This window comes from Cebus imitator, unplaced genomic scaffold (assembly GCF_001604975.1).
Source record: "Cebus imitator isolate Cc_AM_T3 unplaced genomic scaffold, Cebus_imitator-1.0 Scaffold2, whole genome shotgun sequence".
In the NCBI taxonomy this organism is placed as follows: domain Eukaryota; kingdom Metazoa; phylum Chordata; class Mammalia; order Primates; family Cebidae; genus Cebus; species Cebus imitator.
In genome coordinates, this window is record NW_016107317.1 from 13,429,766 (window position 1) to 13,443,579 (window position 13,814).

The following is a 13,814-nucleotide window of genomic DNA, read 5'->3' on the forward strand; positions in this document are numbered from 1 at the left end:
TGGTAGAGACGGGGTTTCACCATGTTGACCAGGATGGTCTCGATCTCTTGACCTCGTGATCCACCCGCCTCGGCCTCCCAAAGTGCTGGGATTACAGGCTTGAGCCACCGCACCCGGCCTCATAGGACACTTTTCAAAAGAAGACATACATGTAGCCAACAAGCATATGAGGAAATGCCCAACATCACTAATCATTAGAGAAATGCACATGAGAACTATGATGAAATACCATCTCACACCAGTCAGAATAGCTATTACTAAAAAATAAATAAATAAATAGATGCTGATAAGGTTGTGGAGAAATGGGAATGCTTACACACTGCTGGTGGGAGTGTAAATTAGCTCAGCCATTGTGGAAAGCAGTGTGGCAATTCCTCAAAGAACTAAAAATAGAATTAACATTCATCCCAGCAATCCCATTATTGGGCATATCCCCAAAAGAATATAAATTGTTCTATAAAGACACATGCACGCGTATGTTCACTGCAGCACTATTTACGGTAACAAAGATATGGAATCAACCTAAATGCCCATCAGTGGCAGACTAAAGAAAATAATGGTACATATGTACCATGGAATATTATGTAGTAATAAAAAGAATAAGATCATGTTTTTTCAGCAACATGGATGGAGCTAGAGACCATTATCCTTAGCAAACTAATGCAGGAACAGAAAACCAAATACTGCATGTTCTCACTGGTAAGCGGGAGCTAAATAACAGGAATACATAAACACAACAAGTAAAAGACACTCAGGCCTATGTGAGGGTGGAGGGTGGGAGGAGGGAGAGAATCAGAAAAAAACAACTATTGGATAGAATGCCTAGTACCTGGGTAATGAAATAATCTGTGCACCAAGCTCCCATGACATGAGTTTGCCTACAGAACAAACCTGCATATGTACCCATGAACCTAAAAGTTAAAAGGAAAAAAAAGAATAAGACAAATAGAATTTTTTGTATTAATTAAAAAAAATTCATCTATGGAAACTTAATGTCTAAAAAACTCCATTTCTTTCTTATAGCCATAGGATTATATTCGTACTTAAAATGAGTTTTTATAATAATGAAGTATATTCTTATATCTAATTCCTATAATGCAACCGAGTATTAGTTATTATTTTGGTATTGATTATTTGGTTTGTAAAGTATCTAGGACCTTTATTTCTTCTCGCATGACTCCTTTGGTCCACTTTTCTCTTGAAAAAACCACCACCAAACAATTGGCAGAAAAATTAGCTGAGAAAAAGAGGAAGAAGTAAGGAGGAAAAGAGAGGAACAAAATGAAGGGGAGAGAAATAGGACACGCACCTGTGCAGCCTATGAATTTTTTTTACCACTAGCACAATTAAGGCTTAAATGCGTAGAAATAAATATATAAGTTTCTGTAAGTGCATAGAACTGAAATGCATATTACTTCACTGTAATAATCTTTAATGTTCAATTATTTTTATGCAGTATTTATATGCAACCAAACATAACAAATTAGGTATTTTATTAATCAAGTATTAAAAAATTTATAGCAACATTTGCCTTTCTGGATTCAATAGGTTCACCCACCTATTGTTAGTTGGCTTAATTTTCTGTTGTTCTTGGTGCTTTTCACGCATAGTATAAAGTTTGTTTTGTTCTGTATTTTATAAAGTTTCACCCTACAAAATGTTAGTAATCTGTAAATGTCACTACTCTGTAAAAAAAAAAAAAAAAAAGAAAAAAAGGGCGGGTGTTGTGGCTCACGCCTGTAATCTCAGCACTTTGGGAGGCTGAGGTGGGTGGATCACATGATCAGGAGTTTGAGGCCAGCCCAGCCAACATGGTGAAACCAGTCTCTAATTTTTGTAAAAATACAAAAATTAGCTGGGCATTGTGGCACGTCATTGTAGACTTGAGAAAAATATAAGGAGTCTTTGGTATTTTAATTTTCTACATGGTAGTTAATAAATGCTTTTGAATAGTCATACCTTTTCAAGTATGACTTACATATAGTTTCTTGTTCGTAGAATCTACGAAAATGTGAACTTTTGCAAACTTTGTATTACTGTACATAGGAATGTTCATGATAATTCTGTACAATGCTATTTTAAATAATAATTCTCTTTGTCCTTTTATTTTCGCATTGGGAACAGATATGTATGTATCAAATATTTTTGGCTGTTCTATTTTTTATAGTATTTTTAGTCACATCCAATTTAATGACTCTGCATTATATTCTTTTTTTCTCCTTAGAAAATCAAATAAAGGAAACCAGTTTACCCTTTCATACCTACAGCAATATGAATGAAGATCTTAATATAATGAAAGAAAGAGTTTTAGGACACCCATCAAAAAATATACCGTTGAAAAATAAAAGAAGTCAATTACATTCCAGGAAAAAACGTCTTACATCATATCGAAGATACATTGAAATTATGGTTACAGCTGATGCTAAAGTGGTTGCTGCTCATGAACAGAATTTGCAAAACTATATACTGACTCTGATGTCAATTGTAAGTAAACTGAATATAACTTTTGTGTTTTCTAAAATGTTTAGCTTAATATTTTTTAATGTCTAATTAAATTTTTTTCCCAAAATTTGGTTGTAATTTTATGTCTAGGTTTAAGCCAAAAATAAGATTTCATTGAAGTTTAGTTTAGACAGAGGTATAGCAAGCATCCTCTTCTGTTACTTGGATACCTTTTTAAAACATTTAAAAAACCCCAAAACCACTTATAGAAAATGCTTTAATTATTCTTTACTTCATCACATGAATGGCTTCTGCCCTCTAGTGACAGAAACTATCCAGGTTGCATTGATCTTTTGCTCTTTGAATCTGAATTTTAAAACCTCATCACCCTATTCGTGTACCGAGGGGATACTATTTTTATCATGGCTATATTCTCCAAATCTGAAATTTAGATACATAATATTTTAAATTATACATGTATTTATGGGGATAAAGGGATAGACTATTGCTAATAGAACTGTCCTAGCAAATTTGGAATACAAGATCATAATAACTCTAAGTGTCCTTAATCTGATGTTAATCTTTGTCAATCAGTGGTGGTGCTAGTATTCATAGAAGAGAATTCTAGAGCTAATGAAGGTTGTCAATTCTGTGTTAGTGACATCATCCTTCATCCTTATGTATATTTGTGTGTGTGTGTGTGTGTGTATGTGTGTGTGTGTGTCCACCCTTCCCTACTACCCTGGGACATTCCTGAATTAGGCCTGTTATTTTATAGTAATCACCAAAGGTACCCTTTTTCATGCTAGTTCAGTTGATGAAATATTGGTCAGGCGCAATGGCTCACGCCTGTAATCCCAACACTTTGAGAGGCTGAGGTGGGAGGGTCGCCTGAGATCAGGAGTTCAAGACCAGCCTGGCAAACATAGTGAAACCTCGTCTCTACTAAAAATACAAAATTTAGCTGGGCATGATGGTGGGCACCTGTGCCCAGCTACTTGGAAGGCTTTGGCAGGAGAATCACTTGAACCCAGGAGGCAGAGAGGTTGCAGTGAACTGAGACATGCCATTGCATTCCAGCCTGGGAAAAAGAGCAAAACTCCATCTAAAAAAAAAAAAAAAACAAAAAAACATTGTATGGCCACCTGTTTATAGATTCAGGGTATTTGGAACATATCTTATGACTGGAAGTACTTCTATTCACAGATAGGGAATTCAGGCCTACTTGGTTGGAAGACTTAGCCAGGACACATCTATAGGACGTTGTTAATTTCCCTTAGCTAGATATTCCCAGTTTATTGTGACATGAAGATCATAAGATACCATCATTTTTCTAGCATATGACATTTTACCTTAAATTCTTATTGTTATGCCATAGTCTCTGTTGCCTAAACACAGTATCTGATACAGTGTGGGTACTCAATAAATAGTTACTGAAAGAATGAATGAAAACATGGTTAAAATATTAATAAAAGTGATTTTTTCAGAATTCAGTGCATTGTGATAAAAAAAGAGAGATATATAAAAATGATTTTTTGAAATTGTGTAAAATTGGCCTTTATTTTGTTTACTAACTGAATTTTTTAAATGACAATGGAAGTATGGATAGAAATTTATCCTGATGACTTTTTTATTACTTCTGAATTCAAAGTAAAATTATCTAGATGTGTTATTATCTAGATGTATAATTATCTAAATGTTGGTGTGGCAAACTAAATTATGAAGGGAATCTAATGAAAATTATGGTGTGGAGGATGTCAATTATAAAATTATATCAATTATATGGTACACTGGGATATACTTTGCAATAGAAAATAGTTAAAGGAGATGGCATTAATTAAGAAAGTTGGGTGGGGAAAATACTGAAGAAAAATATTAGATTTGATAAGTTTTAAAACACGGTAAATGACAGATAACTATTGTCAGTTCTTTGGGTATACTTACTAAAAGGAATAAAGGAATGAACACAGGACTAATTTTGTAATACTTTCATGCATTTTTGGTGATATCATCCTCAGAAATGTTCTGTTACTATATTTTACATAAAAATTGGTATCATCATTGTCAGACGATACTGTGACATACCTTCAGATAACTGAAGTTGTCCATGGAAGGTTTAAAGCCAGAGTTAATTGAAGGGAATGAAGACAGACCTTTTGACGTCATGGAAAGCAAATCTGCATCTGAGATTGCCTGAAGCAACAGACCATGCATGTACTTATCATTTTCTGGATTTTTAGGCCCACTAGAAGGAGAGTAGGTTTTCGCTGAAGACAGAATTTTTATAGACAAAGTCATCTGGTTTGTGTTAAGCTTTTGTTCGCAGGGAGATAGGTGGGGCAGAGTTGAGGAAGAGGCATGCATTCCAAATATAAGTGGGGTAGGATGAAAAATTAAGGAGGGTAAGTCTCTCTTTTGAGATATTTTGGGTTTTTGTATATGCTTTCTTTCTTCCTTGGAAGCCAAACTAGATGGCTTCTAAGCCAACTGGGTTTAGTGCTTTTCTTCTCTCTCACTAAAAGAATGTTTAAATGTGGACATAGGAAAACTAGTAGACTCTATGGTTCTGTACATAAATTGTTGTTTTATTGATTAAAAAGCAGTGATCACAGCTATATTTATGATTGAAAAAATATTAAAGGTGGGCCGGGTACAGTGGCTCACACGTATAATCCCAGCACTTTGGGAAGCCAAGGCGAGTGGATAACAAGGTCAACAGGTGGAAACAATTTTGGCCAACATGGTGAAACCCCGTCTCTTACTAAAAATACAAGAATTATTAGCTGGGCATGGTGGCGGGCACCTGTAGTCCCAGCTACTCGAGAGGCTGAGGCAGGAGAATCACTTGAACCTGGGAAGTGGAGGTTGCAGTGAGCCAAGATTGTGACAGTGCACTCCAGCCTGGCGGCAGAGTAAGATTTCTTCTCAAAAACAAAACAAACAAATAAAATATTAAAGATGAAAGGGAACTTAAGAGGAAGAGTGACAAACTCTCCCTGTTTTACCTGGAACTTGCTCAGTTTTGGTATTGAGTCTCATGTCCTTGGAAACCCTTCAGTCCTGAGTAAACTGGGACAGCTGATCACACTATGTAGAGTTCAAATCTAGTCCAACTTGTTTTATTGCTGTTTGTTAAGTCTTTCAAAAACCACTTTGAAGAGGTAAGAGAAATGCTATCTGCACATAAGTGTCCACAGACATTTCCAGTTTAGGAAGGAGCTGTTCAGGTTTTGCATATTTTTTTCCAATTCTTGGAAGGCATTAACTGCATTTATTCAAACACACACATGGATTATTGGTGATATTCTGATCACAGTAATTTAGGAAAAGGTGAAGACAATGTGACATAGGCTTGAGATATGGTAAAGACAAGTTCAGAGTGATGAAAAAGAATTTTTGTGTGTTGAGCTCTAGTCATAATGGGGTAAATAAGTGAATGCTTTCAGCATTGAGCAAATGGATTATATACGCAACTAACTATCCTTACTCATCCTGCACAAAGTAAATGATTGTACTGGCTTCTTAAACCTTTTCTTTGCTTTCAATAATTTAATGAAATGCAGTGTAGTGATATAAAAATAAAGAATGTGATGTAATTCATTTTTTAGTTGCACTTAACGTTATCAGAATAGCCTAGAGACCCTCTAACTCAAAGGGTTTCTGGAATTAACATTAAAATTAGTGAGGGAGGACACAATTGTGATGTACAATATACTGAAAATACTGTTTGTGTTAAATGAGCAGAGATACTCAGCTACTATTCTAAAACCTTTATCCTTAGGGAATTTGGGTGACAACATCAGGTTAAAATGGCATTTATATATGTATTATTAAGCTACTAAAATGTATGCAAACTAGAGAAATCTTTCCTTCAGTATGTTTATTTTGGTATTCAATTTATTATTTAATAAACCTTAAATATTTACTAAGTATTAAAAACTTCCACACTTCATTGTGTTTATAAAGGTTTAACTTTATAATATTCACCCTGTTGTAGATTTAATAATGTAAATTTAAGGAGCATCACATAATCCTCAAGAATTAACCCTTTTGTTAAAACATGATTACTATTATTTGAGGCATATATCAACTAAAAACTCTCCCTTGCATTACATTGACTTTATACCATTATTTTCAATTCTGTTGGTTGCTTTTACTGATGTTATTAGGATGGGAAAGATTTTTAACTACATTAAAATAAAAACTAATGATATGCTTTCATACTTTGAGTATAACGACTTATATTACTTTTCTCTTTCTTCACTTTGGTGCATATTCTTAATTATTTGCACATATTCACTTTGTATATATGTGGAATTTCATAATTTTCAATTTAAAAATGCAAAGATCTTTCTGAAGAAGTAAAGAGTAATGATCTTTGTATACATAATTTCTTTGTCAAAATCAGTTTTTATAGATGATTTTGTACTTCTTAATGAAGGTGGCCTATGAACATACCATATGTGAACATTTGCTAAAGCTCCATCTAGAAATTATTTTCAAAATGATCGGTAAGTTAATGGTGCTAGCAATTTGTTTCATGCTTTGTATGAAATATATTTTGCCTAGAATTTTCTTAAAGATTTCAACAATACAATTCATCCCATTCTTCTTTACCTTTCATTAGATATCCATGAAATAATAATATTTACTATTTTATGAAATCTATAAAGAAATAGGAACTACTTATATGAAGGAAACTAACATTTGAAGAATAAAAGATTAAATACATTGTAGTTAGAGCGATAAAAATTCTAATACATAGCACTCTAAAATGTAGTGATTATATTAATATATTAAAAATATTATATGGCTTTATAGAATAGGATGATACGTTAGAAATCTGGTCTGGTGTTTCCTAAAGTGTAGTTTATGGAATGGAATATTAGTCCTTTGATAAGCTCGAAGGCTAAGGACTGTGATTATATAGTTACATGAAATGCTGTATATAATATCTCTGTCTCATAGATTTAATGTGTGTGTGTTAGCCTATTCAAGATTTAATGAATATATCTAATTCTTTTAGCTTATTTATCAAACTGTGGAATAATTTTGTTCTTTAAAACTAAAGTCAAACAACAACAACAACAACAACAACAACAAATGTCCTTCACAACCCTTCCCTAACAGCATCTGGTTAATGTTAATCCACTATGCAAGGACATTGTGACTCAAGGGTACCCAGTGCCTCAACATGGATATTAAGGACATTAAGAATGAAAAAAAAAAAAAGATAAATCCATTTTCCAGGGTAGAACAATTAGCTTGTAGCTACTAATAGAGCTAGAAGTAAAGCCCATGTTTGCTGACTGCCTATGACTTCTCTGAGGCCATGGGCAAGTGAACATAACAGTACAGTACCAGTGGCTGGGGGATGAGTTGCAGCAGGGTTTTGAAATGTTTTGTGCCAAGAACTGAGAATGACTTGAGGGTAGAGTGCTGAAATAAGATCAGATAAAGTAGTCGGTACTCTAAAGCCAGACTGTACAGGATGAAAATTGGGTTCTGTTTGCTACCAGCTGCCTAATCTTCAGTGTGTTACATAAACTCTCTGTATCTTACTGTTCTTATCTGTAAAACTGACACTATAATACTGCCTATATCATAGGATTTGTTACATAACAATTGTTTGCATTATCTTTTCCCTACTCTTACATTTAAGGATATTTTGCTGTAGTAATATATTTCAAATTATATTGTCAGAATATTGGGATTTTTTTTCCAAATTCTAGCTTGAAGATTGATCACTTTTCAATAAAGGTACAGCATCGGTTTCCTTCTGAAACTGGAAATATTTTTGTGGTTACATATTTTATAGCTGATATTATAATATCGAAATTGTCATTGGTAGTCAAAATACTTGGGTCAATGAATATAGTAATTAGCCATGTAGACACCTCATAGTGCATATGCTCTTTTTTTCTGTGGACTACTGGGTATGCATATTCTTCTGAGACATAGAAGTCTTCACAGCTGTTTTTCATTTATGGGAGAAAAAGAACGTTTATATATACCTTTGAGGTATATCTTTTACCTTGTAATGTGACTTAGAAAAGCATCCACTTTTAAACTCACAAGATCAAGGGTAACTCTAAAATCACACGTGTGCTTTTTTTTTTTCCTGTGGTAGATAGATTTTAAAATGTTGCATGTAAAATGGATATTTATAAATTCAACTGTGAATTCACAGCGCCTATTTTAAAGTGAGAAATACTGCATTGCTAACAGACCTGCTTGAAATTGTCAATCAGGTGACTATCCCTGTCTTAACTTACTGTCAAACCTCTGGGGCTACCTCCACACTTGCCAAAACATGCTACTACCAGAGCCAAAGTCATCACTATAGGTACAGATGACAAACCTGTAAGTATTTGGGGCTGCACAGCTATAACAGTAGTAAAGGTGCTGGATTATGTATTTATGCTCATGCTGACCCTACAGTATCAGCAGCTCTAAAGATGCGTTTGGCTCTAGTTCTGGTAGTAGTCCATTTGGCACAAGAGACATTGAGAGCAGTCATGTTACATGTTGTGGTGAAGCAGCTTTGGCTGATAGAGCGAGGGCTCTGGTAGTGATACTTCTAACAAACTGTAAGCTCCACAAGGTCTGGGCCTTGTCCTCTTACCTGTATCTGCTTCTCTAGCCAACAAAGCAAGGAGTAAATGCTGAACATTTATATATTAAACAAATGAGCAAAGTAGCACACCCTGGAGCAATGGCTGCCTTGACTTAGGCAGTGGCCAACTAGAAGGTGATCTAGGAAGCAGTTTTCATTGCACAGGTAGCCCAGGTCCAGAGTGGGCTATGTCTCTAATTAAGTACCAAGCAGAGGTACTGGCCATGGAAGAAACACCTACTGCAGTGGCAACGTCTATAATGGCTACAAGAAGAGAATATAAATAGTGAATTGGATGGCACCTTGATCATGAATCATAAATGAGCCCATGCAGAGCCCATGCAGAGTGCCTTGCATTTTCCAGTGCTGGAAAATCGAGAACCAGATAGTGACTCATGACCTCTTCTAGGGCTCTTTATATGATTCTAGATGGATCTGTCTCCATGGATTCTGATAATTCTAAACTTTAAAATAACAACCATATTTGGAGCTGGAAATATGCAACTGTGGCTGAAAGAGTAGGTGAACTATCAGAAAAAATAGATAAAACTTACATATTTTTATGGAAGTTTGTAGTCATGTAAATTGTAGATTATGACACAGAATGAAGTGAATTACTTGCTGAATCATCCATAACAGCAGTTCCAAACTCTAATATGTGTTCAGATCACTTGAGATCTTGTTAAAGTGCAGACTCTGAATCATTAATCTAGGGTGGGGTCTGAGATTCTGTGTATTCATATAAGCCCTAGGTTATGTGGATGCTGCTGATCCATAGATTTGTCTCAGTAGCAAGGTTTAAGGTGCTTAAATTCTGAATCTTTAAGATGCCTGGGTTTCAATCCTACAGATTCTGATTTAATTGGCAAGGGACGTGGTCTGAACATGAGGATTTGTAAAAGCGTTTTAAGAAATTCCAAGATTTCTATGTGCAGTGCAATTGGAGAATTGATACTCCGTGATTGGTTTCAACTTACTTTTGAGAAGAAATATTCATTTTAGACAACTAATCCTACATTTTTTTTATATGCAGGTTGCAACAATCTACAAGGATCCAAGTATTGGAAATTTTATACACATAGCAGTGGTTAAATTAATTATTATTCACCATGAGCGGGTAAGAAACCGGTCTAAAATTAGTAACCTTAGCTGTAGTAAGCTTTTAGTGAGAATACATAGAGATTATGGAACTCTTATTAGAAATAAGGTATTTTTAAAATTTACTTAAAAAATTGATTTGAAAAGGAATGAGATTACCCTTATTTGTTGTGATGGAAATAGAATGACGGCAGTGTTTAACTGAGCAAAGGAAGTAACAAAAATGAATAAACGATTCAAGAATAAAAGATTAAAAACCTTAGTATTCATTTTTATAATCCTAATGTCAGAGGATTTAAAATATAGTAGTTTTTAAAAGTGTTTTATTCCTAAATATTGGATGGTTATATTAAGAAGATCTAATTAGATTCAGTTTGGGTCATAATGTTTTCGATACTGCTAAAATTTATCAGAGTTAATATATGAAGAAGAGATGCTGTCACTCCCTCATTTGCCTTTGAGAATGCGGTTTGATAAATTGTGCAGATGCTGATAAAGTTGGAAGGAAAAGAGGACATTAATATTTTGACATAGTATTGCATTGCTTATTTTGCATAGGAAGGACCAGTCATTACTTATGATAGTGGTGCCACGTTAAGCAAATTTTGTTCATGGCAAAAAACTCAGAATGTCCTTGGTGATGTTCACCCTTCCCACCATGACACTGCTGTTCTTATCACTAGGTATGATTATAGAAATAACCTTTCTCATACAATCTTTTACTCTTCCCCTCCTGCATGACTAATTCTTCTTATTATCTTCATTCTTCGTTAATAATACACAGAAGTGTTCTATGAAAGAAACTATCAAATAAAAGTGTTCTTCTATATTTTCAAACCAGAATATTAGTTAGTTCTCTGGGAAATTAGCAATGTCAGGTTGCTGAGTAGTGATTTGATCTAACGAAATAATTTCCTTATTATATTAGTGACAGAATGAGATAATTAAGAAATTAACATAGTATGGAACTCAGAGCAGGTTTTGTTCATTCCCTCTTGATGTTTCAGTTGTGTGGAAATAACAACTTTGTTCTTTCATTTGTTCACTTTTTGGACTCCCTGTGCTTTAAAAAATCTATTTTTCTGTTCCTTGTTTTGATGCTTAATGCATGCCTTAATTACCATGCTGCCTTTGCTAGAATTGTTCTCAAATCTACTTATTTATATGAAAAACAGCTTCTGCTATTATACAATTATTATTCATTTTACAAGAAATACTACACATTGTTAATTCACACCTTTGTTTCAGCAACAGTAATACTACAAGAATATATAAATCCTAGGTTTGATATTTGGTTGGCTAACTAAATAAATCCTTTACTTGGGAATCAGACTCAAAGAAATCTCAGCTTTCTAGAATCCTGAAATTAAAACCTTTAGCCAATATAAAATAGCTAACATGTGGTTCATGTACAGTCATGTGTTGCTTAATGATGGGGACACAGGCTGAGAAATGCACCATTAGGTGATTTAGTCTTTATGCAAATATCATAGAGTGTACTTATGCAAACCGAGATGGTGTAGCCTACTTACTACACACCTGGGCAATATGGTATAGCATGTTGGTCCTAGGCTACAAGCCTATATAGCATGTTACTGTACTGAATACTGTAGGCATTTGTAACACAATGGTATGTATTTGTGCATCTAAACATATCTAAACATAAAAAAGAAATAGTATAAATATGATATTATAATTTTATAGGACCAATGTCATATATGCAGTCCATTGTTGACTGAATCATGTTATGCAGTGCATGACTGTACTTTAATCTCTTTTCAAAACTAAAGCAGAATTGATTACATTTTATACATAGTATTATATATTGTCTATGGTTCTGCTCTGGATTATAGTTAGAAGCCAAGCAGCAGAGATTGGAGCTAGCAGATTAAATATTGGAGGAAGAAAGGGCTATGAGAAAGAGATGATTAGAAAAGAGATATGAGAACTGTCAAACTGAATGGCCATTGACTAAGTAATGCAGAAGCAAAAAAAAAAAAATATTAAGCAACTTGGTAACATCTGACAACTCCATTATTTTACATAAGAGAATGATAACTGAAGCTCATGATGATGTTGAATCATCATGAGGGTAAACTATATATTATATATACTGTGTAAGTAAAAGCAGAGACATTAAAAATATACTAATGTTTCATTGAACTTGGCTAATGATTCAACTATTTACAACACTCATTATATAGTACATATTGCTTATCGATATGGACAAATGGTGCATTGCTCTAGGTTTAGACTTTCTGAGACATTAATATGAATTAGATTTTAAATGTTAGTTTGTGGTAGTAGTCATGTCATAGTTAAAGCTTCTTTATTTTATTTTGGCTTGTTGCAAAAATATTTTCCAAAAATGCTTCAAACCTATTTTTTATTTTAAGGGAAGACATTTGTTCATCTAAAGAGAGCTGTAACATAGTAGGTAAGTTATTTTGTTAATTAAGCTTAGCTTATGTAATTGTTTATTGAATTATTTAAAATAATGTTTAGGCTAATTTCCTTTTTTTTACACTTTAGTAATTTTGATTATTCTAATAAATTATTACACTTGTCACTGTTGTTTCATTCTGCTGCTGTAAATTTTACAAAATAAGAACTAATATTTATTTGCAAATTACTAAATATCAAATGCTGTGCATGAAAAATAATACATAATCACCTATATGCCAGTTTAAAGGGAAGTAATAAAATGAATAGCCATGAATTCACCACTAGATTTAAGTTAGAATTTTGTCACTACTATTGTGTGGCCTATGCTCATTTTCCATCTCTTTGCTTTTCCCCATGAGGTAGCCAATAGCATGAATTTTGTATTTACCAATTCCTTCTGTCTTTTGAAAAATAGTTTTATTACATATATATGTGTTCCTAAACAAAAATTACTTTTGCTTCTTTTTGAATTCTGTAGTTGAAGTTAATGAATTTTCACTGTTATATAATATTTCAACTATAGTTTATATATCCATGTCACATTGGGGTATATTTGGGCTGATTCCACTGTTATGTGTCATGAACTTCACTGCCAGAACTAGGGTATATTCCTAGGATTCAGATGCCTGTGCCACTAAGTGGAATATTCACATAATATTCACATTTGTATGATATAAATATTATATGGAATATTCACCTAATATTCACATTTATATGATATAACAAATTATTTTCTAAAGCAGTTATACCAATTTATACATTTATCAATAAACATTCCTTTTGATTATATCTTTATAAATACTGGGTACTTTCAGATTTCTCATTTTTTCCCCAGTCTAAATGTAATGTATTTTGTTACCATTAGAATTTTTATTTTCCTTATTACTAATGGATTCAAGCATCTTTTCATATATTTCTTTTTCTGTAAGAAATGAAATAAATGAAATAAACATTGCTCATTTTTTTTGTGCTGTGGTATTTGTTGCTTTCTTACTGCTTTTCAGATATTCTTTATAACATCTTGACACCAAACCCTTTGTGATATTATGAATATCTTTTAGCAGTTGGTTGCTTTGTTTTCATTCTTATATGTGTGAAAATATATAATGTTGCTGAATTCATAAACCTATTCTTTTAGAGTTAGCTTTTTTTTTTCTTTTTTTTTTTTTTTTTTTTTTTTTTTTTTTTTTTTTTTTTTTTTTTTTTTTTTTTT

General features: G+C 33.3%; 1 protein-coding gene across 1 annotated transcript in view; it reads left to right on the forward strand.

Moving 5' to 3' along the window:
* Nucleotides 1-13,814, forward strand: part of ADAMTS20 (ADAM metallopeptidase with thrombospondin type 1 motif 20) — a 211,090-nt gene that overhangs the window by 47,463 nt on the left and 149,813 nt on the right. The window contains exons 4-7 of the mRNA XM_017529893.2: nt 2,225-2,484; nt 10,092-10,175; nt 10,715-10,839; nt 12,553-12,593. Coding sequence (XP_017385382.1) covers nt 2,225-2,484; nt 10,092-10,175; nt 10,715-10,839; nt 12,553-12,593 — 510 coding nt within the window. The remainder of the gene's footprint in view (nt 1-2,224; nt 2,485-10,091; nt 10,176-10,714; nt 10,840-12,552; nt 12,594-13,814) is intronic.